Consider the following 27,628-nt stretch of genomic DNA (forward strand, 5'->3'; position numbering starts at 1 on the left):
TTGCATACAGCACCTTTAAGAGTACCCTCAGTATCCTCAGACTGTACTCTCGGTCAAACTACGGATTCCCGAAAGGGCTTCTGTTCCCCAGAAAACGTTTTCATAAGATTTGCGAGTTTTGCGAAGTTTGTGGCTGCTCTAGCGGCTCCGTATCAATCTCACGCTCAACTAAACTTTGCTCTTGTGACACGCGCTACGAATATTCCGAGGTTCTAATTTTCTAACTTTAGTCCCCCCCGTTATTTACGAAATAACAATCACATGATGGTTACAGCATAACGAAACTGTTCAGGAACTTTTACTTTTACTTCTGACTTCCGTTTGCAAAATGGAGAGACCGACGGTGAGGTAAGTTTTTTTTAAGTCGTCAAAAACGATATTTACATTGTTTGTGCTTCGAAAAGTGCACAAACTGATTTCACTAAACTTCCTCTGAAGTGACTATGGAGCTAACTACGGCACCAGTAACCCAGTTTATGGATCACCAGCACCAGGTAAGAGTTTACACAATCTCAGATTTCCACAGCGCGGCACCCCATGACTACTTTTTCAACGCTAAATTAATAATATTACCAAGTTTCTTAATATTACCAAGATATTCAAAACAACGCTATTTTTATTTATTTTTTTACGTAGGCCTATATGCATCGTTTTGTGCATAGTACAGTTAGTATGCAGTATTAATAGTATTATTAATATTAGAATTAGTATGCAGTACTTGTTCTACAAAAATGTACAACGGCAATGCAAGTATCTGCAAAAATACCATAGGTACAGTAATCGTTACTACAGCCTACAGTAGGCCTATTTACAAAAAAAAAATATAGTACTCTCAAAATTTACATTTGTACTCCGGTGTTATGGATCAACTTAAATATAATACATTTATAAAATTTGCAGACTTTAAAATTCCAGGCATGCAAGGTCTATTTACAGTACATTATAATATCCAAATTAATGCTAAAATAGCAATAGTTGATTATTTTATTTAATACATTCTTTATTTAACATTAATGACAAAGGGACTGAGTAAACAAGAAATAAACAAATAAATAACATTATGATTCTGAGTAATTTCTTATTTATTAAAATATTTGGATCAATAATATGAACCCATACATCCACGTCAGTGGCAATATTTGCACAAAAATTTAAATGTCCTTAGCACCAAGTCATAACAGATTGCATACATTTGTGCACACATCATATCCTCCCCTAACACTTTTCAATTTCTGTTGGGACATCATACTTGGCCACACATCATATCCTTTCCCACCCTTATTCAATAAACGCAGAGCACAAATTCTGAGTATGGGTCACCATACTTGGCCTCATTTCACTTTCACTTTCAGATATATTCACTAGATATTCCTTGACACTTTGAAAAGTGTAGCGACCTTGTACCGTAGCAACAGCCAATGAATATTAAGACTCTCAGAGTTCTCTCACTGCACTCAGAGCCATGGAGAAATAGATGCTGCGTCCCAATGTGCCTACTTATACTATACTAAAGTATGTACTCTCTTGTTGAGAACAAAGTACACACTTTTGAGTGTGTAGTAGACCAGTAGGCAAGCTTTGGGACATAGCCTACTGTCACGTCTTTAACGGATCCCTCTGTCGCAGTTACACAATCCTGTCACTGTAAACTGGCCTGCCAGTCTTTGTCACAATTAGCATCCTCCACATTTAATTTCAGTAAACTTCCTACCGTATTGGAGAGAAAAGAAGTAGCACGTTGATCTGCCAGCCGTGGGGCTTTATGCCGAGAACTCTGCTCAGATTTTTTGCACAGTGATGCATTTAAAAGTAAACAGCCAAACAGATGTTTATAAAAGTTCACGTTGTTGCCGATGAAATATAACACAGATAATATTAAATAATTTTTTTTTTTACCAGGTTAAATGTTGATTGTTAGTAATTCAAACATTTGCAATGTTTGTAGTTTAATGCTTTTTATACGTGCTTGTAGTTCTGAAGAGAATCCTACGGCAATGCGCAATGGACTGTGGGAAATATTAGCCATTAGAGCCATTGATGTGATGTGGAGCTCTCAATAGGAGGGGGGGGAGATACTGCCCGAAAAGGTTGCAAACCCCTGTCCTACAGGAAGAGAAAGATTGCAGAAAGACTAAAAACCTAAAAATATGACAACTAGTATCTGGTTATGGTCGCTATTAAGGTGTTTCTCACGTTATCTAACTGCAATTATAGTAACTCTCTTTCTAAGGATTAACAATAACCATAACGCGCTTCATAAAATACCACTACTGGCCAGATTTACGAGAGGTCAACTAATGCGTTAAAATGTACAAAAATTTCATTAAAAAAACATTCTGGTGAGCGTGCTTGAGAAGCACGGAATGAATGGGCTTCAATGCTGGAATAGATTTGTAAATATATTTATGGTTGTTTGGATCCTTTGGCTGCTCCATGACACGCTGCACTTCCGCATTCCTCAGTTCCTATGGAAGCCAAAAGGAGTGTCGCAACTCTGTTTCTCAATGGCTCTGATGGCACTCACGTGAAAGACGTGTTTCCCTGCTGAAAAAAACAATAGAAACCATTACAGAATTTGTAATGGTTTTAATGGTTCTAATGGGAATTCTAATGGTTTTAATGGACACTGTAATGGTCTCTGTTGGTCTCTATTGGTAATTTGCTTCCTTCTATTGGTGGCATGTATTGTCTATTGGATACCATTAAGGACCAACAGAACACCTTTGGAAACTTCTGGTGGTATCGACTGGACACCAGTAGAAACCATTATGACTCCAATAAATTAAGTGGTTTCTTTGGAAAACTGTAATGGACTTAGTGGGTAGGCTAGACTGCTGAAAAAAAAAAAATCAACACACAAACAATAGAAACCATTACAGAATTTGTAATGGTTTTAATGGTTCTAATGGGAATTCTGTTGGTTTTAATGGACATTGTAATGGTCCCTATATAGGTCTCTATTGGTAATTTGCTTCCTTCTATTGGTGGCATGTATTGTCTATTGGATACCGTTAAGGACCAATAGAACACCTTTGGAAACTTATGCTGGTACCCACCCAGCACCAGACATCATGTGGACATCGTTTATTTATTTATTTTTTTTTTTTTGCTAAATCTCGGCCCGTCATGGCCTTCTTTTAGATCAAAAATTGACGTTGAAAGTTGGTCTTTGCTTGGTTCGTCGGATTTGGTCCAAATTTTGCCCTAAACTCAGCAATGGTCTTTGTTGAGTCTGTCTGATTTGGTTCAAATATAGCCCCAAAATCTATGTTTAATATTAGGTTTTGTTTGGTCCATCTGATTTGGTCCAAATTTAGGCCAAAAATAAATGTTGAAATAACAGTGAAATTCTGCGTGACTTCTACGTGCTGTAATGGGCGCGCGCGCGCTGAACTGGAGCGGAGGACGTCACCATGGAAACGAGGCGGCAGCCCAAACCGTCAAGCAGCTGAACGCTGACTCTCAATGTGGTTTTTCACTATTGTTTTTTAGGTAAGTTTCGTCTATATAATTACACAAATAGTACATTAAAGTGTTTCTGAGACTTTATTTCATCTAAATGATACGCTTCCGTTTAATATTTACTTTATAGAAATGGTTTAGTGTCGTCAGAAAAAGTCCGTTAGCATCTCCACTGCAAGGCTAACTACAAGAGGTAACGATAAACTTGAGCTCTTATTTATTAAGTTTGGGCTTTTAATGTCATCTTATGTGTAGTTGAGCTCTCTCTCTCTCTCTCTCTCTCTCTCTCTGTATATATATATATATCTCAACGGATGAATGGAAGTAAGCTAATTAATTTAACCTAAAAGTATGCACTGTACAGTTAACGTTACATCACTTACAATGGGCTGAAACCTTCAGGTATTGATCTTTCATAGTAACGTTAAACACATAAATACCACTTGTTCTGTTATTTCAGAAGTGCCAGAAAAGAAAAAAAAACCTCTATGACACAGGAGATGTTCCTGATTTTAAAATTTCTGAAGGGAGATAATGAAAACACAGACACACACACACTCAAACATACACTACCATTCAAAAATGTAAGGGTCAGATTTGTAAAAATAAATATTTTATGCTCACCACTGCTGCATTTATTTGATTAAAATACAGTAAAATAGTAATATTGTGAAATTACCATTTTATAACTATTTTCTATTTCAGTATGTTTTAAAAAGTGATCCAAGCTGAATTTTCAGCATCATTACTCCAGTCTCCAGTGTCACATAATACTTCAAATATTAGTCAATTCTAATAAAGTGCAAGAAGCTGTTAAAAATATTAATGTAAATAGTAATTTTTTCCTTTGGTGATTTGTATTGTATACCCAGAATGCAATGCACAATGAAGTAGATTCCCATTCTCTAACTCCAAGCTACACACTCTCACACTGTGTCTACACTGGACGCACCAAAGTGACTGTTGAAAATCATTTGAACTTTGTCAGTACAACCTAAATAGAAAGAGGCATCAGTTTACCGTCTGTGATTTGTTGTGTCGTGCCGTGCCACATCCAGTGTAGAGAGCATTACTGATTATAATAGGCTCTGTTGTATTTTGTTGTGCCGTCCAGTGTAGACACAGTGTTAGACCTCTTATTAAATATCATTACATATGATTCATGTATGATGCCATTCATCACTGATAGATCTTTTCTATTTCATCGATAAACCACAAGGTAACTGTAACATATTTAAACAATATCAATAAGAATAAATAAAAATGCATCTGTGACTTACTGTAATATTGCATCTTATTTTTCAGTGGGTTGAAAGTTCTCATTAAACACATAGCTTTATTCTCATCTCTGTGCATTTTCAGACGTTGTGCATATTTCTGAATCAAATTTTTTTTTTATCTTTTTAACATCATAATATTGGTTGTCTTCTCTTTTTCAGAGTTTAGCTCCAACCCCAGTTAAGCAGACCTGGGCAGCTGATCAAGGATCACCAGAAACTCTGCAGAACATTGGTCCTCCAGCCCAGGACTGGACACCAGTGTTGTAAGTCATCAATCTAGAAGTCATCCTGCCTCTTTGAAGTGTCATGTTCAGAATATATTACAGGAGATCTCTCATTGTCTCTTAAGGTCCACTTACATGCAGAGTTTTGCTCCAACCTGCAGTGCACCTGAACACATTTATCAAGGTCTTCAGTTTTACCAACTATTAGTGTTGTCACGGTACCAAAATTTCAGTATTCGGTACCAGTACCAGTGAAAATCCATTGTACTCGGTACCAATTTCAGTACCAAAGCAAAACACAAAAACATGCTAATTATTTTTTATTATTATTATTATTATTATTATTATTAGCTGCACTTATACTAACAATAAACACTTATACTAACAATTAACTAACAAAACAGCGTTCATTTCAATCCGACATTCAAATGTTTATCGGGATTTATATACACAATTATATATATCCTGATAAACATACACAGAATGACAGTCAATCACTGATCTTTATTGAACTGCTTTTATAGTTTTAATAATTACTTTATTTGTAATGAACACAAATAAAGGGATTTTACAATGGATTATTTGTTTTTTTTTTTTAACTTGAATGCTTTTGTTTAGATGTAAAATAAAAAGTGAATTATTATTAAGAAAAGAACTGCAGGAAAAGATGCAATGTTGCTCTGTGATTTTGCTTTGGAACCTTTAGAAAACTTTAACCTGATTTTTCTCAAAATTGACTTTGCCAACTCTTTCAACTTCAAACTGGTGTAGCTCAGTAATTTTTTGTCAGATTTCAACAAATTATACATCATTTTGAAGGACACAACCATACCGTGTCGTAGTCGTAGTGATGACGCGCGTTATAGCGCGACTCTTTTAGCGTGTTTTAAAGGCAGATCAACGTTCGCGACGAAACAAATATGTGCAAACTGTAACGAAGCAGAGATCAGTTAGTTCCTCACTTTCCACGCTGAAGCTGAGATCGTTCGCCAGCTTAAGTGAAAGTTAACGTGCCTAGCGTTTTCGACTCGTACATTACACGTCACACCCTGATATCACGTGTCTTCACGGGACCTTCACGTGTTGTGTGTGAACGCACGCACAGATTCCGGGTAATCACTGGCAGTGTGAAAGTGCAAAATCTAGCGACCCGGGTACAAATGCCGGGACACATTACCCGTGTATTTTGTGCCTGAATCGCAGTGTGAAAGGGGCTATAGACTGCAAAACAACACAACACAACACAGACCTCAAGCAATAAGCAAAGGAGAAGCGCAAAAAATCAAAGAAAATCTCAGCATTCCACAAGAAAGGTTGACTGACGCCGTTATATTTTTAACGTTTGTTGTTACGTTAGCTAGCTACCAATTTCATTCTGAGGTTATGGGGAAATGTAAATTTAATGAAGCGTTGCTGGAAAAAAACTCTTTTAGTCATTGGTTGAAACCAGTGGACAACCTTGATAAAGAGATTGCTGCCCTGAGTGAAGAGCTAAGGAGTTGACTGTGTTTCTTAATTTAATTTATTGTTGAGTTCTGATTTTCGATGTTTATTGTTCAGGGGTCTCTCAGTTCCCCATATTCCCAGCATGGAATAAGTAGCTAGCTAATGTTAAAAAACAACATTGTTCGGCAAACTTTCTTGTGGCCTATTGAAATGTTTTTATTTTTCCAAACCTGCTTGACTTATCTTTTACCCATTCCACATTTGAAAAATAAATGAAAAACAAGTTCAAGGATTTTGTTTTTCTTTGCTGGTAGGGACGTGAAATAGGCATTATTTTTTTATATAAATGGTCTTAAAAAGGTCTTAAAAAGACTTGAATTTAACTTAAAGAAACCTGTAGGAACCCTGTTTAAAGTCTGAGATTAGTCCATCAGTTCTTGAATTTCAATTTGTTTATGTGTGTGTGTGTGTGTGTGTTTGTTTGTGTTTGAAACAAGAGTGTCTGTCTCAGAAGCTGAAGAAAAGAGGCCACACCTCAGAGGAAATAAGCGCCTCCTAAGGGTACGGAAATACCTGACTGAGAAGATCAGTGACATAAACCGAGTTAAAACTGTCAGTGGTAAGTATTTACATATCCATATCTAAATGTAATTACTACAACCTCTTATATGATTTGAAGTGAATAGAAACTATGTACCATAAAAAGTAGACAATGTAATTATTCAAGACTATTTGTGACCCTGGACCACAAAACCAGTTATAAGGGTAATTTTTTTAAAATTTAGATTTTTATATCAATAATATTAAGAATTAATTTTCTATTGATGTATGGTTTGTTAGGTGGACAATATTTGTCTGAGATACAACTATTTGAAAATCTGGAATCTGAGGGTGCAAAAAAATCAAAATATTGCAAAAAATATTTAAAGTCCAAATCAAAGCATGTTATTAATCAAAAATTAAGTTTTGATACATTTATGGTAGGAAATTTACAAAATATATTCATGGAACATGATCTTTACTTAAAATCCTAATGATTTTTGGCATGAAAGAAAAATCGATAATTTTGTCCGTTTTTGCAACTTTTTTGAGATTGCCATATAAATATATGTATGGATAATCTCACATACTGGTTATGTGGTTTAAGTGGTACATTGTCCTAATGAATTTTCCTTCTCTTTTGCAGGTCTAAGACAGCTACAATGAAGCCACAAATGCAGTTCATAGTTCCTGTATTTCTATAATGCATTAATGAATAACAATAATTTAAAAAAAATGTAATGTCAAGGTTTTGTGTTAATTTCAGCTATGTTGAGTATTCTGTGAATAATTTTGATTTTAGGTGCATATTCTTAATTCTTTGCAAAACAACCTGAACTGTTTGCTATTGAAAGGTTGGTATGTAGTTTAAATAAATAAAAATGTTATTCTTGACAAAACCTGTGTATAGTTGTATTAATAATTTAAATTATTTAATTAATCAATGGCCTAATTACCAGCTATCAGGTAAACATTCAAATCAGAACCAATACAAAACTGCAACGGAAACCATTAAATATGTGCAAATAAAGACCAATAGAAACTTGTAATGGAACCATCAGAACCATTACAAAACTGTGATGGAAACCATTAAATATGTGCAAATAAAGACCAATACAAACTTGTAATGGAACCATCAGAACCATTACAAAACTGTGATGGAAACCATTATGTGCAAATCATGACCAATACAAATTTGTAATGGAAACCTATACAAACCAATAAATCCTAATGGAATATGCCCAAAACACACTACGTAATGGAAACCATTTGGTAATGGTTTTAATGGTTAATTGCTGATGGTTTGTAATGGTTTTGTAATGGAAACCATTAGAATTTCTGTAATGGTTTCTATTGAATTTATAATCAACCCAAGTTTACATATTTTAACACAGACACCGCATCTGAAATAAATATGTAAGCTTTCGCTGCTGCTACGGTTTAAGATATTTGACACAGAACGCGATTCTGTTTGGAACGCTTCTGTATTTTATGGAAACATCGTGAAAGATTTTAGATTAAGATTTTAAGTTTTTTATTTTGTACATTATACCACAGCACGATTTTTTTTTCTCTCAACATAAATTGCATTGTTACAATATTCGAAACATGACAAATAAGTGTATAACATTTGAAATATAATTCGTTTGTTTGAACGTCTCAAGATAACGGGGGCGGGTTTGTGAACCCTGTTACCATGTGTAATTGTTAAAATGACACTAAAACTGTGCTAAATACACTAGCACAGTCATTGAGGAAAAACACACCGTGTAATAGTCGTATCAACATTTATTAAGAACATTAAGAATGTACCAAACGTGTTTTCTTTGCAGCTTCATAGTTCGCATCTGACGAATCTGCTGGAAAATGAAATAAAATAGCTCACGAGCACGCACACATCCCCCCAGTTAAGACGATCCCCTGTTGATCCATAACACCGATACTTCCTACTGTGGTAAATGTCCAAGAACTGAATAAATCAGTGAAACAGCGTTACTTCTTGAAGAAACAACTCCACCCACTCGTCCATTCAGCGCCATCCAACAGCAGCAGCTGTCGGATTATACTATACTATACTATACAATCCTAAAAAATAAATACAGTAGACTTGAGACCACAGGCATTAGAGCGCACACTGCTCACCACTGACTTCAGGAGTCTTACCAAGAACGAGAATCAGTTCTTCAAGATCTAAAAAGTAAGTTCGTAACTATTACTTTGTGAATAACATTTTTAATAGATTTTTTTTTTTTTTTTTTTTTTGGGCTAAGCAGCTGAAGACTAATAATAACTGGTTATTTATAGGCCAACACAGGCTGTTGGGGTTGACCAATCATAAATCACAATCAGTATTTCAGAAGCTGTGCAATAAATAAATGTTTGAATGTATAGTGACATTTTTGTGATATTTGAAACAGAATTGTATTATTGTTTACTATATGTCTTTCTTGGTGTGCATCCAGTGGAAAACTTACCTAACCAGTTTGTCTGAACCTCATTCAGCCATGGCGGGCGCACCCGCAGCAAGCATGCACGGACCTTCTGCACCCCCTGCAAACATGTTCGATACAGTCCCTGGATATGAAGGAACAGTGGCTGGTGGAGGCGGTAAGAAACATGCAAGTTATATCAAACATCAAAGATGTTAAACAAAACACTTCAGCATGAGAAAATGTGCTCGGCATTCAAGTCATGAAGGATAGATCATATTTACAGGTTGAAAGCACATAAACGTCACGACAAAATAGTAATTACAAGTTTGAAACTTTTCTTTAAGCCCCAAGTTTCTGAATAGAGGGCATGTTAGTGCAAGTTGCATGTACCAGAATGACTTAAACGCTTGTCTGTTTTCACAGGTGGGTATCTTCCACCTCCAATGCCATCTGTACCGATGCCTGTGCCTGAACAGGCCCCCAGCCCAGACTGGCAGTAAGAGCTTTTTTTCTGTACAAAAAGCATTTACCTATGATATGCAATGTTTATACAAAGATAACAGTATTTTTAAATAATTGGCATTAACTTCAGTACAGTAAAAACTAAGCAAAGAAATGTTGTCTTTATAATTTTGTCAGACAATATATAGGTATGTACTGTAGCTGCTTTTATATTCACCTTGCAGGGGATCATCATATTTTGAGGATTTCAGCATCAAAAAGTTTGAAAGCTTTATCTCAAATGCATTCTGCTGATTCACCTTTTTAGTCCATTATTCTGCACTATGACCTGAATACGGTTTGTCAGTTTAGTAAAACACCTAAAAAAGGTCATGAAGGTACTAAAAATGTCACAACACACCCTGTTAGACATGTGCAAAGGTCACTTACATATTGATCTTTTCTCTCTGATATCAGTATACCCTCCATCTCAGAGGACAGGGCACGTCAAGCTTTCTCAACATACGTCTCCAGCAAGTGCTGCTACAGTTCTGCCCCCGTCAGAGAGGGAGTCATAACCAATATGGAGTCCTTTAATACCTACAGGGTGAGACCTACAAATAAATCATCTTCAGTATGACCATCGTTTTCTTCTTCCGTATGTGTTTTTTTTTTTTTTTTTTATAAACATATAATGTATAAGACATACAATTTTAAAGGGGTCATATGATGTGATTTAAATTTTTCCATTCTCATTGGAGTGTTACAAGTTCTTGGTACATAAAGAAGATCTGTAAAGTTGCAAAGACTAAAGTCTCAAATCCAAAGAGATATTCTTAATAAAAGTTAAAGGGATACTCCATCCCAAAATGAAAATTTTGTCATTATTCACTCACCCCCATGTTGTTCCAAACCCGTAAAATCTCAGTTCGTCTTTGGAACACAATTTAAGACATTCTGGATGGAAAACAGGGAGGCTTGAGACTATCCCATAGACTGCCAAATAAATAACAGTGTCAGGAAAGTATGAAAAACATCGTCAGAATACTCCATCTGCCATTAGTAGATCAACCGTAATGTTATGAAGCGACAAGAATACTTTTTGTACATGAAGAAAACAAAAATAATGAATTTATTCAACAATTCCTCTCCTCTGTGTCTCTCCAAATCAGCGTAGCGCCATTTTGGCAAATCTGAGCTGTACGCAGGCGGCGTGAGCTCTTCTGTGTCATAACGTTACGGTTGAATCACTGATGGCAGATGGAGTATTCTGACAATGCTTTTCATACTTTCCTGACCTTGACACTGTTATTTATTTGGCAGTCTATGGTACAGTCTCTAGCCTCCCTGTTTTCATCCAAAATGTCTTATATTGTGTTCCGAAGTCGAACGGAGCTTTTACAGGTTTGGACGACATGGGGGTAAGTGATTAATGACAAAATTTTCATTTTGAGGTTGATTAAACCTTTAAGACACACCCTTCTAAAACGGCTTGTTCTAACACACCCTCACATCTCTACATCACTATGTGGGAAGATCTGAACGCTGCCCAGATGTTCACGCAAAGAAAGAAAGCGTACCTTTTATTCTCATTGTAGTATTGTTGTTGCCGCCGCCATGTCATATAGACGCTGTGTGTTTCACTGTGAAAGCAAAACTACTTTGTTGCCTTCCAAAAGAGGATGATATGAGGATGAAATGAAAGGTATCTGAGGCCACGGATGTTGCGGAGTCATGTCAGAAGCAAAGGGCATTGGTGGGCACAGTGGATCAAGGAAGAGCAGACCTGAGCAGCAACACAGTGTCATGCTATGACAAGACAAGGAGGAAGGATAGGAGGTTGCAGCTCCAGAATGAGATCAGAACATTGCTTACGGAAGCCAGCAGGACTGTTGGGCAAAGTTACTTGGGCCAAGCTCTGGAAATCTAAGCCCCACTGAATAAAATTCTTAATCCAGGCTGTCTATGACATACTACCAATCCTGTCCAATCTTTTCTGCTGGGAGAAGATAGAGTGACCATCTTGCCCTCTGTGCCTGAAGAGAGGAACCCCGGATCACATCCTCAGCAGCTGTCTAAGAGCCCTGAGTGAGGGGCACTATCGTAGGTGTCATGACAAAATCCTGAAGAGCGTAGCACAGGGTAGGGTTCCTCAAATCTGGTCCTGAAGGACCACTGCAGAGTTTAGCTCAAACCCTGATCAAACTCAGATACCAACTCCAGCTGTGGATCAGGAGAGGAGAGCCTTGGGTTGGGGTAGTGTTACCTGGACACAAGTTAGGGCTTGATCAAGCCTGACTGGATCGCCTGGGCGAGGGTGTCTGATTATTGAAAGACAAGAAACACCCGATGACCCCAGTGTTCAGAACATAGACTGTAAAAAAGATAGACGATGCACCTTCATTCACTTCCATTGAAGAAAAGTGAAGCCACCATTGTCCAAATAGGGCGCGGCCATATTGCGCTGATTTGGGACCAGAGTCTGCGCAGTAGAGAGCAAATTGGAGCTGCGTCCCACCCACACTTGCGCTGAGTCGATCCCAAACACACGCCCCTGACCCTTTTTTAAATTAGCCTGACTGGTACAATTTTTGTCTGATGATTGCAATATGAGAGGCTTGTGTTAAAATAGGGTAAAATAGGTCAGTTGGCACCTCAGTTCGCTCAGGGAAGCCGTCAGTCTCAGCTGTCAATCATGGCATCACTCCCATTTTTATAGCATCACATAACTAACTAAAACCAAACTTATGTGCTGCTTCTGTTCTCAGTATCGTTTGGAGACGTTCATGGAGTCCAGATCTACTGAATGGAGTCAGGAGCCTTACGCAGGTACCCAGAAGTCTACACAGAAGTTTACACTTCATACTGTCTTTTGCTTTCATTTACAATGGATACAAATCTGATCTTGTATTCCTGCACTTTATTCAAATCTTACATGATGCAAATGCCAGAAAAGAAAATTTTCTTGCATTTAATGTAAAATTTCAGGTCAGCCTGTGGATGCTGGTGTTCAACCTGCTCCAGGTCCGTGGCAGATTGCAGCTCAACCTCCGGCCTTCTTTCAAGAGCACAAGCAGACCATTAAAGTGCCCTATACTTCCTCAGTCAAGGTTTGACCTTTAACCACATGATCCTCAAAAACTAAGAAAGCAGGTCCCATTCAACACACTTTAGCCACTTTTCCACCGTCTGACCGAACGGTTCTAAGAATGGTAAGCAATTTCCACTTGAGCTTGGTTTGGCACGACACGATTATAAACCGTTCTCAGCCTGCAATTCTGAGCACAGTTGGCTGGTAGAATGTCTGTAGTGTTGTCTCCACTCAGAATTGGTCACTTGATTGTTGTCTGCCCACTAGTTCTCTCTCTCTCTGTAGCTGACCAAGTGCACTATTTGACTGAAGTAAATAGAGCTCTCTGATCATCCTCCATAACATGGTCACTATTTACATCTCATATCGTATGTAAACACTTGTGTTACGAAGACAACGACTGATGAATTTGTATTGGAGCTCTGTTATCAGCCCCACAGTGGAAAATGAAACCGTATCCATACCGGCTGGGCCGGATCAGATCGGCATGGAATGGAATGGATAAGCATTAGAACGGTTTGGCCTGATGGTGGAAAAGTGGCTACTGTACAGCATCTCTGCATGAAAACTCAACACATTCTCAAGGGTTTGGCAGCATTTTATTTAATCTTCTAGAACACCAGAACATTCATTTTAATTATTTTGTTTGTAGAGCACAACAGTCGAGTTCCGGAATCAAAAGTCCTATTCATTTTCTCAATACAGTAGTGAATTTAAAATGATAACTTAAAAACCTTTAAAATCAGATATGCTGTGAGGTATGAGGTTCATGCTTTTGTTGAAGTTATCAGCCTGCATTATTTTGTATAAAACTTATTTTAACAAACTAACTTTTTAAATAGTCATGTTGAAGAGCCACATTACCCGTGATTCTGCAGAGAAATCATGACAAGCAAATTGTACCTGAAAAACCACCCTCTCAGATTAAGCACTATGAATTGATAAAACAGTCTCTCTGCATTTTCAAAATACTTTGTAATGCTGTTTATTTCTGGTTTGCTTTGCTTTCATGGCTTATAACTATTTAACAATGACTTTTAAAAATTCCTATGGGAAAAATGAATGGGACAAAGAAATATGTCTGGAACCAAGGCTGCTGAAAAAGTGTTTTACTTTCTAAAGTACAAATGCTTTTTGGCTTCCTCCAGCAGGTAAACTTGCCAGTAACAATTATGTTCAATAAGTCGGATCATATTTTGGAGCATTCTATTCTGTTTGCACCCTAGAACTGTCACTTGTGTCTGGGAATGGGAAGAAACCCCTGTACCACCTGTGCTGGAGCTGGAAATGTAAGTAAATTTTGACTAGCACAGACCAAACCAGCTGCATGCTGGGCATTTAATTGTTATCAAAGTTTTTTTCACAGAGGAAAATATGGCACTTGTATTGAGTAAAAGTATCTCTTTGTGTGGTTACTGGAGAGCAATTCAAGTTGAATTGTACTGGAATTGTGTACACAAGCCACAGAATGTTTTTTCATTGTTCATCATATGACGTAAACACCTTAATATATGACCTGTTTGTCCTCTATTGTTTTCCATGCGCAGAAAGTCTGTTGGGTGTGTAATGGTTCAGGTTACCGTCATTCTGATGACCGCTGCACACACTGCAATGGGCGTGGACGTGAAAAGTAAGTCCTTTATAGCTGTATATAATGAGACATTTCTATTAAACAGGTTTCTCTCTAAAAAATTGCTTTTTAATGTCTTAAATGGCTTGCTTTCCTTAATTGTGACCTTGGACCACAAAACCAGTCATAAGGGTCAATTTTTCTAAATTAAGGATAGAACAATATTTGGCTGAAAAAAGAAATATTAAATATTGAGAAAATTTACACAATTTATATTTATTTAACTTTTGTGGCTACTGTGGGTTGAATTGGTTTTTTGAACTTGTTGGGTGTCTTTCAGCTGTAGTTCATGTAGCGGCAGCGGCTCTTGTCAGTGTGACACCTGCCGTGGAAAGAGACAGCTGCTCGTCTTCATCAACCTCAATGTTAAATGGTATGATCTGTATGATACAACATTCATGTTTGCTAAGGCAGGCATGGCTATTGTAATATTAACTAGCTCCTCAGTCACTGTTTGTGCTATACGGTGCCCTCCACTAATATCGGCACCCTTGGTAAATATGAGCAAAGGTGGCTGTGAAAATAAATCTGCTTTGTTCATCCTTTTGATCTTTCATTCAAAAAATTCACAGAATTCTAACCTATCATTGAAGTAAAACAATTGAATGTGGGGGGAAAATCTCATGATGAAATCATTTTTTTCCAATGCATGTTGGCCACAATTATTGGCACCCCTAGAAATTATTTTAAGTAAAAGTATATTGCCATATATATTTAATTTTTTTAGCACACCAGGGTGACTAGGAGCATGAAATTGTCCAGCCATGACTTCCGGTTCCACAGGATTATAAATATGAGGAACACAAAGGCCAAAAATCCCTTAATCATCCAGCACAAGGAGTAAAACCAAATAATATAGTTCTGACGTGCAGAACAAGATTTTTGAGCTTCACAAAATAGAAAGTGGCTGTAAGAAAAGAGCTAAAGCATTGAAAATCCCCATTTCCACCATCAGGGCAATAATTTAGGGTTCCGATCAACTAAAGATGTTATAAATCTCCTGGGAAGAGGACATCGGTCTATATTGTCCTAATGCAGTGAGGAGGAGAGTTTGAGTGGCTAAAGACTCTCCAAGGATCAAAGCTGGAGAATTGCAGAGATTAGTTGAGACTTGGGGTCAGAGAACCTAAAAAAAAAAAAATATCAAACAGCCCCTACATCACCACATGTTGTTCGGGAGGGTTTCAAGAAAAAAACTTCTTTCTCATGTTCCTAGCTCAAAAACAAACTCCAGAATATTCGGTTGTCAGACACGATCAGAACTTAAAATGGCACTGGCTTCTATGGTCAGACAAAACTAAAAAAAGAGCTTTAGAGCAGCAAACCCACCAGATGGGTTTAGTACAAACAGGGATAAAAAGTACCCCATGTCCAGGGTTAAATATACTGCTGGATCTTTAATGTTGTGGGCCTGTTTTTCTGCCGGAGGTCCTGTACGTCATGTTCAGATACATGGCATCATGGATTCAATCAGATACCAAAAGATAAAAAATCTAAACCTGACTGCCTCCGTTAGAAATCTTATAATGGGCCGTAGTTGGATCTTCCATAATCCAAAACAAATATTAAAATCAACACAAAAATGGGTCACTGAGGACAAAATGAAGCTTCTGCCATGGCCGTCCCAGTCCTTTGACCTGAACCCTATAGAAAATGAGTGTGGTGAACTGAAGAGAAGAACAAAAACAACACAACCATGGAACCTGAGAGATTCTGCATGAAGGAATGATCTCTAATCAGATCTTCTCCAAACCCTTCTTGGCATTATAGGAGAAATCTCAGAGCCTTGGGAAAAGAATGTTGAAATAATTGGGTGCCAATAATGGTGGTCAACATGAACTACAGAAAACATTTATTTCACAATGAGACCCCCCACCTTCAATTGTTTTACTTCAATGATTCGTTAGAATTTTGTGCATTTTTTTAATGAGAGATCAAAAAGATAAACAATGCAAATTTATTTTCACAGCCGCCTTTGCTCATATTTACCAAGGGTGCCAATATTAGTGGAGGGCACTTTATATATAAATCCTGCAGTTTGAGGAGAGGTTTGCGCTTATGTTTCTAAACGATCATACTCATAGACTTACATTGTCTCAAGTCATTCTTTGCACAAGAGAGCACTCATTTACATATTAAATAAAAAGAAATCAAGTCATTATAATTAATTATTTAGTCTTTCAAAGTGAACTGTCTCATTCTAAAAGTTATTTTTGGACTATTTCAGGAGCATAGAGAAGGATGACTTTTTAGCGCAAGATTCAAGCGGTCTGAAAGTGGAAAAACTGGAGGAGGTTTCAGGGAAGGAGCTCTATAAAGATGCCCAGTATATGGTATGGTATATGTACAGACTGTACATATAGTGAGAGGTTTGTAAGGTTTGTTGAAATTTGTAAGTTCATCAGATGGTTATGTTTACTGTAGGTCTATCCAGTGAGGGGCTTTCCTGATGCTTCTGTTGCACAAGCTTCGGAGCGCTTAGTAAGAGACCATCAGGTGAAATACGCCCAAACATCCCGCATATTACAACAGGTACCACTGTCTTCATATGTATATGTGCTTCCAGACCTTTTTATAGTCATTTTTATCACTTGATTATTATCATTCATTATTTTCAGTTATAATTTGTATGTTTGTATGTAACAAACCAATGCAAATAAACTGTGCTATATCATTACCAGTCTGTCTGTAACTAGAGACAATCATCATGCTGAATCTTGAATCTGTCATTCTGTAATTTAATCTCTTTCATAGGCAGACAATCGAGCTCATTCCCATAACCAAAGTGAACTACATGTGGAAAGGAAAGCCTAATGTTTACTATGTGTATGGAAATGAGTTTAAAGTGAACGCTGATGACTATCCCGCCACCTGCTGCTGTTCTGTCATGTAACATCAAATAAACATGACCTGATGTACAGTATAATATAAATGCTGTATATCTGTTAAGATGAACAAATGTAATGTATTGGGGCTTGATCAATATACATCCTATAAATCCCAGAATCATGACATCTGTAGCTAAGAGACACAAAACTCAACCTGCCCGAATGGGGCATTGTTTATGGAGCTTAACCATGTACACTGTATGTGACATTTTATCATATGGACTCAATATGACCAAATGTGAATTACTAAACCTCTTGTTGAGGCATTTTTTTCAGAAGCCTTAACTACTGAAGAATATGAAGTTTAGTCTGTAGTAAATATACAAACAAAAACAATGTATTGAGACTAAGAAAGTCCAAATAAACTTTTGAGAAAAGACCCCAAAACTTTTTTTACCATTGTATTTGTAGGTGGTTTTTTCATGTTTTTTTTTTTTTTTTTAAGACTAGACATTCAAAGCCAAACAAGGTTCATATACCTGCCAACTCATTAAATACAAACACAAATCAGAAAATTTTGTAAAATGAAATGAAATGTGAGTCCCCATGCTAACTGCACACCATCGCTAACATGAATACGCTACCTACAGGTGATTTACGAACATTTTTAAATTAGCCACCAAATTATCATAATTTTTGTAAGTTAACAATGATGCCACCTCAGTAAATTATTAAAATATTAAACTGAGTTATTAACGTCATAATATATTTTAATATGAATAATGTATGAAATAAACGTTAAAGCAGAAATAATAAAGATGTAAATGGCATTCCTCATTTAAACTCGCTAGAACCCACACTCTCTTCCAGCTCGTCGCTTCTCCGCATTGAATTGTGGGAAATAGTGTTTCAGCGGGTGTACAGTACATTGGTTGTACACTCAAAATCAGAATGCATTGTGGGTAAAAAGTAGTGAACGAATGTAGGGAATGAAGTCGTTCACTCAGAATTCGGACAGCACTACAAAATAGCTGACACCCGATATAGTGCACTATATAGTGGATAGGGAGTGGTTTCGGACACAGCTATAGTCTTGGTGAATATGTCAGCATTCACCATATTCAGTCATTACCTGTCCAAATTCCAGAAATGATAGCACAGCTGATTTGCTCATTCTAGGAGCTATAAATTGATGTGTATGTGAAAAGTGATAACTGCTGACTCAAATAGTCTTTTGAGAGATCAACATCAAATGCTGTACTACATATAACTGCATTGCTTGAATACAGGTACAAACTTTTCAGCTCGCTGTCTTTTCTGTTTGGGCACAAGATGGTCATGTTCATTCCTCATCCCCAACAGGACTGGTTTGACTGGCGTGCTGTGACTGATTTACTGCATTGCATTTCTAGTCTTCCATTTCAGCTGTAAAACAAGGAAAATATCTATTGAGCCCATGTTAAATTATTATTGTTGTTTAAATCTATTAAGTTATATTTATATAGGTCAAGCTCAAATTCCCTGGCACCCCTGCAGGTTCCTGAGTTCATCTGCATACATCATATTCAGAGTCTGAGAAAGGCCATCATGCAAACTCTCTTTCTACCTTACAACAGAGCAAAAAAGAATGTGCAAGTTAGTGAGGGAGTAAAGGAATAAGATGAAGAGAAACAGGCAGAGAAAGGCAGAATTGTGTGTAAGTTTAACGGAATAAAAGGGAAGCGTTATTAAAAAAAGCTGTATCTTCAATAGCAAGTTATATTAATATGAATTATTTTAAGTAAAGGATAATGTACATCCAGCCACGAAGCGGAGGGGTCTTGTATCAGCCAGAAGGGGTTTATTCAGAGAGAATGCTTATTACACGCCTACTTACCACAAAAGTAAATAATAAGACACAAAATACTGATTTCAGTTGAAATATTTGAACGCAAAGCTTCCGTGAAGACAGCAGTTTTGAGCAAGCAGCAAGTTCAAACTAGACGGACATTTAAGGGAAACAGTGCAGTCAAACCATTTGTTACACAATATTTCAACACAAAATAATTAAGGCAATAAAAGAATTAAGACGAAAATGTTTTAAAACCTTACCAGTTTGTTAGTTCTCTTATAATCCATTACAGCGAGCAAAATGGCAGCAGCTGCGTTTGTATGAAATGAGAGCGAGTCCGCGATACCAGGATGACATAATTAAACAATTGTACACCAATTTAAATCGAGTTTTAATATTTTATTAGCTAAACAAAACACAAAGCTTCCACCAAGAAAAAAAATAGTTTAAGCAAGAGTACAGCGCCGACTGTTGTTACCCAGATGAGCCTGTGTTATTAGCTTTTACCGGTTGTTGTAGCCATTTAAGAAAGTGTATTTTTCTTTTATATTATTTATGTCTAAATATTATTGGTTTGTGTTTTGTTTAGTTCAATTTGCTAATTAAGAAAATTGTACACGTCATAAGGGGTGGAAAATCGAACGGCAGGACGCCAAAAAGAAGGGAAATGGGTCAGACACACTGATCTATAATATAGAACTGGATTGCTCATGACGTCATTAAAGTGAAGCCGCCGCGCCGCCATATTGGTAATCCCTAGTGTGCGTAAACGTTCTATTGAATTAATAGGAAATTGTATGATTTTAATGAGAAAAACATCACCTTACAAGTCAGCGTTTATAAATCTTAAGTATTTCTGTATATTATTACAATGCAAACACCCTAGGCATGTAAACGGTTATTTTTTTAAATGTCGGGAATTTCCCCTACTTATTAAAAACCTACGTTAATTACAGTCGCGAACATCATGAACATGATAAACATCAGACGGACACGACCTCAACATACAAAACAAACGATAAAATGCTCATTCTGAAATCTGAATTTATTCAGAGAAATAACTGACTATATACAGTACGGATTTAAAGACATAAAGCTTTATTTCCAAGATAGTAAGTTAAGCTTTTCATTTCATTATAGAGCAAATAATTGTATTATTCATTGTAATATATTCAAATCCATTTCTGATACTAATACGTTCATGTTTAATAATTCCTGAATAATTATGTTCATACAGAAATAGGCTATATTTTGTGTTGGATCGTTACATGTGTCATCAGTGCCCAGCAGACACACCCACCTAAACGGTTTAAATATATCGCTTATGTCAAGTTATTTATAAAAGAGGTTCGTACAACGACGTAATCGGTGACTGTCTTTATTTAGCAACTCAGTACAACAACCCTGCACTAGAGTGCTCGAACATAACCCAAACATAACCTTCGCTAACCCCACCTCCTATACAGACGTCACCTCCTGTTACTTCCAAAACTATTACACTATTATTCCATAATACCACAGCTTATACTGCCCCAAAAGACCGTAAACACTGCAGATAACATCTGAAGTAAACATTAATTTGCATACACATAACATAAAAACTAGTCCCGTTTGACTGATTTGCTTCAAATCGGGTGATTTTAGGACAGCGGTTTGAATGTGACTCAATGGTGCTGTCTGCCGGTAGGGATTAGTAAGATGGCGGATCGAACACTTCCGGTGGCTTCACTGCCTGCTTAGAATGCGATTTGCAAGTTGCCGTCCAAAGTTTGTTAAAAGACCCAGATGAAAAGGAAGCAGATCATTCTGACTGGTATGAACCTAAGTTAATTCGTTTTCGAGAATTCCTTAGCGGAATTAAAGGTTGGTTGGGTGCAAGTGACGATGAGAAGGAAGAAGAAAATTTATGAGGGTTTAGGAGATGCTATTGGGCCAGATGATAGTGTGTCTCAAATAGACAAAAGGCACTATCTAGAAAAGGAGGCTGAACGTATAGAAGATGCCGCTGATGGGGAAGGTGCGTATGAAAAGAATATGAATCGTCGTTTCAAAGAATGTCAATGATAAAGCATCTAGTAAGGCTTCTAGAAAGAGCAGCAAAACATCCAGTGCGTCAGTAGCTTGCTTGCAAGCTGAAGTAAAGCGTGCTGTGCTCATGGCAAAAGTTCTAGAGCAAAAACATGTTCTGGACATGGAGGAAGCCCGTTTGAAGGCAAAGAGACAAAAACTTGCCTTGAATGCTGAACTGGCCGCAGCTGATGTAAAAGTGAAAATTCTCAAAACTGCATCAATAACAAAAAATCAAAGTAGTGTTTCAAAACAAGATTTGTCTGACACATTCGACTCAGAGTCTAGTACATCCACTGATTATATCCTTCCTGCCGTTACACCGTCAAAACCGTTGGCCCAAGCATTAACAAAATTGTCTGCAGTCAAAAAGGCAGTTCCTCACCGTTCTGCAAAGCAAGTGATTAAAACTGAACCACAGGATGCTCAATCAAAAGGTCATCAAATTGGGGTCTCTGCTGACTTGAAAAGCAGTGCTCTTGTAGATGTCATGAGAAAACAAAATGAGATCACTGAGATGTTAGTCAGGCAACAGCAGCTGTCTCTTCTTCCAGTAAGGGAGATTCCCATATTTGATGGTAATCCACTCAAGTACAGAGCATTCATAAAGGCCTTCGAGCAAATCATTGAAAGCAAAACAGATAATATGCAAGACAGATTGTATTATCTTGAACAATTTACTTCAGGGCAACCTAAACATCTTGTGCGCAGTTGCATTCACATGGATACTCAGACAGGTTACAATGAAGCAAAGAAACAGTTGGAATGGAACTTTGGAAATAATGTTAAAATAACATCTGCATTTATTGATGAAGCTTTAAACTGGCCTGTTATAAAAGCAGAAGATGGTCCTGCTCTGAGATCTTTTGCACTTTTCTTGAGAGGCTGCTTCAGTACCTTGCATTAAGGTTCGTTATTGTGAAGATTTGGAAATTGCAGCAAACATGAAGGTCATTGTGTCTAAATTACCTTTTAAATTACGTGACAAATGAAGATCTGTTGTCTGCAATATGCAAGAGGATGCCCAACAAAGGCCAAAGTTTAAGGATCTCCTTGAGTTCATTGAAAAACAGGCACGAGTCATGCTTGACCCTGTTTTTGGAGAAATTCAGTGTTCAGCAGATAACAGAAGAATTCCTAAAACAAAGCCGACGGCAAAACCCAATGTAAGAATGGCCAGTAGGGGGAGCAGTTTTGCCACAGCAGTCAGTACAGGTTCTGAACAATTCAGTTCTAAAACAAAATTGAATGCCCAGGGAAGATCAGTCAATGCCTTCTCAATGCAAATTTAAGGAATACTGATGTATATGAACAAAGCGAAGCCAAGAACACAAAAAGCTCTCTAACATTATAGCAGTACTGTTTGTAAATAAATAAACAAAACAAAACAAAAAAAAAACAGACACTCACATACAAAATTTTGTACAATCACACATGACAATACAATACGAACTGTATGGTAAAAATGAAAATCATGGAAAGATAAAACAATGATTTTCATACTGCTACAACTAAGGCTCAAGCTAATTTTAGTTTGGTCTGGTTTCAGAGTTACCTTCAGGCCTACTACAGTGAAAAAAATTTGTGATATATACCGTACGTGTCTTCACAATGGAGTAATGCGGTGTTAAACATGTGGAACAGTAACAAACACTATTCAACATAAACTAGAATTCAAAAACTCTAATGCAGTGGTTCCCAACCTTTTTCAACTCGCGGCCCACACAACCAAACACATATGTTTGCGCAGCCCACTGCAAAAAAATTAACTGACCCCGCTATTGTTGGGTTAATAACTTAGTACTCAGAAACTAGATTGTTAACTGTATTTATTGAATGAACTAGGGCTGTGAGATATGGACAAAAAAAAACTACCGCTATTTCTTTGATCAGTTTTGTGATTTCGATTTTAATCACAATTTTGACACACACAGATATGCTTTATAGTCATAAATGCATTCAGGATGAATTTGAAACATATTTCCAAAAGAAAACCAATTAGAGCTTTATCAAAAAGTTGTAACGTCTCTAGAACAGACATAAGTCAAAATAATCACTATAGTAAAGGTGTAACAAAATTTCTAGACTTATGGCAAAAAAAAAAAAAAACTAAATAAATAAATCCTGTGTGCAGGGACTTTTTTTCTTTTTTGCCATACATTGTTCATAGAGCTCATTAATTGTAGCGGTGCCTCAGGTGTTGAAATAGATTTGTTATACATTATACTGGTTCACACGTAGGCCTACTCCGTCTGCAGTGCGTATACAGTATAGCTGTGTCCCAAAGTTGAGTGTGCACACTTCGAAGGCCACGGACTTCGAAGACCAGACCTCCGAAGTGCACGAAGGGTCCTCCGAAGTGCGTGAGATGCTCCGCCTTCACAGGATTTCCTAATTCCTTCACCAGGTGTTTCCGATTAGCGCTCTGTCGCATAGCAACGGTGTGAGAGGAGAGCTGACGAGAGGACAGTCCTGCCAGGACAGGTGGAGCCAGAACTGCTCGGTTTTGTTTTTAATGATTTACTCATAATGGAGGAGACGGTGATGAACCTCAGGCTTAGCCAAGACCGAGGCCAGGTAAACTACACTGGTTTGCTGCGATCTTCGTCGGATTACAACTTTAAATGCAGGTACTTGGCTTGGAGCTTACTTGAATAATGTAATGATACATACGAAAAACTACAAAATACACACATAATAGTTCAAATGCTGACTGATATCTTACAAAGGTGCAATTTTATGTAGTTTATTGTCTTGACCATAATATGTAGACAGGTTTGAAATCCATATTTTTTTAGGCAGTTAACCATAAAAATAAAACTGTATTTAAAAAAAAAAATAGAGCATAGTACAGCTTAATGTCCAGCAACTTTAAATTTAATAACCTTGAACATATTTAGAAGTAAACTGCAACATACACAGAAGTGCAGCAGTATCATTAATGTAAAACCATCCTGACAAATTATTTTATTCAAGACAATACTGCACATACCTTTACTTTTACTCTCAATACCTTAAGTATATTAGAGTATGCAAGATAATACTTTTACTTAAAGGATAGTTCAGCCAAAAATGAAAATCCTGTAATCATTTACTCACCCTTTAGTTGCTCCAGGTTTGCTGAAGGGATAGTTCAACAAAAATATAAATTACAAATCATATTTAAAACTCCACAATATGGTATTGGTAGTTACTAAAAGTAGTTTACTAAAGTATGTCAATATTTCTTGTACTAATTACATTGTCATTGCTCTAAACTATTTCTCTTTTCCTTCTTTCCCGAAATCAGACCAGACCCCTGTACTGCAGGATAGAGCTGAATGTGGCAGCGCTGGACAGGTGTTTAATGGTTTTGTTCTGAGCAGGGAGACCCTGACTGTGCTGCTGGATCTACTGGGAAGTGAACAGCAACAGTGATGGTGTGCCACGATCCAGACCCTGGTGTTTCTCTTCTGTCTGTCAGCGGTACATCATACAGATGGTCTCCAGAGTGTTTGACATGTGCCTCGTTCCACTGTCACCACACTGTCCTCCGAGTCTCTGAGGAGGTGCTGGCCATTCACCAAGAGATTCATCTCCTGAAGACCCCAGAACACACGGAGGCAGGGCCGGACTCAAACTGATGCTGTTTTCTGATGTTAACCAAACCTAAGCTATGTTGCAAATGGTTGTAAAAAGTACTTTCTATTATGTATAGAACAATTTGTTTTAATGTGTAAAAAAGTATTTACAGGACAAACAAATAAAATAATTTTTTGTGAAAAAATTATAAGCTACATTAAAAAAAAATGAATGTACATAATCACTTTTATTTACACATGTGAATATGCAAAACAAATACAAAATGTACAGAAAGTACTCAGGCTTATTTACAAATAAATTACAAAAAATGAATAATGTATACAATTTATGCATTTCATTTTTAACTTGCGTCACAAAAATAAACTACAGAAATTAGGTTGTTTCATTGACAATATGACATTTAAAAAATGTATTGGAAAAACTGTAATGTACTCATTTTTTCCCCACGGTTTTCTCTTGGCTAATGAAGAATGTATTTGTTTGAGTTTGACGTCCTCCCTGTCCACTCGCTCCCTCACCTGTCTCAGTACACTTCACAAATAAACCATGCCTGTTAACAACAAAAACACAGGCTCACTTTCTCCAGAATAGTATTAAAACACAAAAGAAAATGGAAACACTTATGAAAAAAGACAGGTTTGCAATCTTAACATTAGAAAATATGACACAGCAGGACATTATACAAAATACTGAAGTGCTTAAGTTTGGTTAAAACATTTGTAGACATCTCTTGCATGACTGCACTACAGAAACACAACAAAGGGAAAGACCGTTGCCTTATATAGTGGCTGTCTTATTGTTTGTGGGCTTTATGTTAAAAAAAAAAAAAAAAAAAACGACTTTAAAGACTTTTGCTAGGCATTTGAGTAAATAAAAACACAATACTTACATTTCAATGTGAAGTCCTCCACAGAACTCTCACCTGCCTCTGAATATAAACACATTCGTCATATGCACGCAAGTGATTCTGGGATATGGAAGGGTGCGAAGTGTCCATAAGATGTACACTTCATTTTCATGGGAAATGAAGGGCGCATTTGAAGTCGCTTTAGAAACTCGTCAGCATTCGTCGCACCGCAGTGACGCATTCGCACTTCAAATGCGATCTTCGAAGTGCGCATTCTGACTTTGGGACAGCTTATGTCGTGACGCTGTGACGCAATCGCACTTCAAATGCTCACTCCGGAGTCCGTGCACTTAAGTTTGGGACACAGCTTATGTGTGTGCGGTGCAGAAGCAGCAGCGAGAGCGCATTAATGTAACGCGAAAGCACATTAAATTAACGCGCGAGCGCGAATCTGTCCGCACGCACGCACATATCTTTTGCTCTGTCACAAAACCAGACGCGCTTGCTCAGATACACGCTGCTCTCGCCCGGAGAAAGTGCGCGCACTTAAAACGTGCTTTCTCTCGCTCAAACTGCGTCCTGTGCACTCACAACTCTCGCTATGCTCATGTGCTAGATATTAATTATTTTCACACGTTTTTATTTGTAGCCTTTTACCGCGTGCAGTGTAAACACTCTGATCCGTTACATGGGCTCGGAAAAAAAAGGCGCATCACATCTGTTCTCGCACTAGGCGCGTTGCATTCTGATTAGATCGGATGGCATACTGCGGGAGGTCAGGGCCGCGGAAAATCGTGCTATAAAGCGATTTAGAAATCGCGCACGCTCAAATCGTGGTTTAATGACAATTTCTATCGCACAGCCCTAGAATGAACTGGCAACGAACAGAAAATAACTCGGGCTTATTTAATTATATATATGAAATGATGTTATTATGTTATGACTTAGACATTTTTACATATATTAACAATATTATTATTTATTTTAATAGTAATTGGCGGCCCACCTTCAATACCATCGCGACCCACTAGGGGGCCGCGGCCCACAGGTTGAAAACCACTGCTCTAATGTAACTGTGAGCTAGTTTCACATTCTGTAGATTATCTCAGTAATGAAATCTCGGCTCACTTGCATTTTCTGGCTAGCAGCTGAAATTTGGACTGATGCTAAACCTATTTTTCTGTCCTTAAGGTTTGTTGAAATATATGTTATGAAATTAAAAACGATAAACTATATCAAATGTTCTTAAAAATATAAACGTCAAACATGACAACTTTGTAAACACGTAACAACTAATATTTTAAGCCAGATAAATATTTAGATATTTAGTGAAAAAAAAAAAAAATACTACAATGTTTCAGGGGACCGTGCTGTTGAAGACAGTAACTTCACACTATGTTGTTTTTATAACAGTAGATCAATTATGAAGACCGTCATGACAACACGCAGTTGCAGTCGTGTGTGTTTCCCGGATCAAACCTTTTGGTCTGATGAATACCTAAAACATGTGTCTGTGAGTTGGTGCAGACCGTATAAATGGACTAAAACAATTAACTACATGTCATCTCTGATTTATTTTCCGGTGTGATGTTTAGAGACACAGACGAAGGAAATAGTGGCTGTGGCATCCTTGACTTTTAATGTCTAACTTTAAGTGTAATAGACGGGGTTTGTATTAAGTGTAACAGTCATAACAGAAAAAGACAAGACTCATTTTCAAGTTGAGCTAAGGGCTATTATGTGTCTTTGTGACACAGGTAGACCAGAAAAAGTTCTAAAGTACGTCACAATACCATTTCAAAAAACCACTTAACCAGGCCCGGCTCCACGGGGGGGCCAGGGTGGGCCTGGCCCACCCAATCAGAGGCTTGGCCCACCCTGGCCCCACACCACATAACAGCCAATCACAAAATTAAAAGAACTGCCC

At 37.4% G+C, this 27,628-nt stretch overlaps 1 protein-coding gene and 1 long non-coding RNA gene across 4 annotated transcripts; both read left to right on the forward strand.

Moving 5' to 3' along the window:
- The first annotated feature begins 186 nt into the window (after window positions 1–186).
- Window positions 187–17,821, forward strand: LOC109082198 (protein SSUH2 homolog). 2 transcript variants are annotated; one of them, XM_042761679.1, is made up of 13 exons: window positions 187–348; window positions 439–494; window positions 9,455–9,559; window positions 9,808–9,880; window positions 10,303–10,432; window positions 12,594–12,654; window positions 12,814–12,935; window positions 14,143–14,205; window positions 14,464–14,546; window positions 14,827–14,919; window positions 16,774–16,879; window positions 16,971–17,078; window positions 17,299–17,821. In XM_042761679.1, exons 1-13 carry the CDS (start codon window positions 329–331, stop codon window positions 17,437–17,439), a joined length of 1,161 nt encoding a protein of 386 aa, XP_042617613.1. In that variant the 5' UTR covers window positions 187–328; the 3' UTR covers window positions 17,440–17,821. The 2 variants fall into 2 exon arrangements, with proteins under 2 accessions (XP_042617613.1, XP_042617614.1); XM_042761680.1 differs by lacking the exons at window positions 187–348; window positions 439–494 and adding an exon at window positions 8,785–9,149.
- Window positions 3,451–8,245, forward strand: LOC109062758. 2 transcript variants are annotated; one of them, XR_006160618.1, is made up of 5 exons: window positions 3,451–3,492; window positions 3,593–3,655; window positions 4,902–5,005; window positions 6,910–7,031; window positions 7,599–8,245. It is a non-coding gene; the product is annotated as an uncharacterized LOC109062758 (long non-coding RNA). The 2 variants fall into 2 exon arrangements; XR_006160617.1 differs by lacking the exon at window positions 3,451–3,492 and having other exon boundaries at window positions 3,544–3,655; window positions 7,599–8,242.
- Window positions 17,822–27,628: the final 9,807 nt, after the last annotated feature.

Source organism: Cyprinus carpio, chromosome A8 (assembly GCF_018340385.1).
Source record: "Cyprinus carpio isolate SPL01 chromosome A8, ASM1834038v1, whole genome shotgun sequence".
In the NCBI taxonomy this organism is placed as follows: Eukaryota; Metazoa; Chordata; class Actinopteri; order Cypriniformes; family Cyprinidae; genus Cyprinus; species Cyprinus carpio.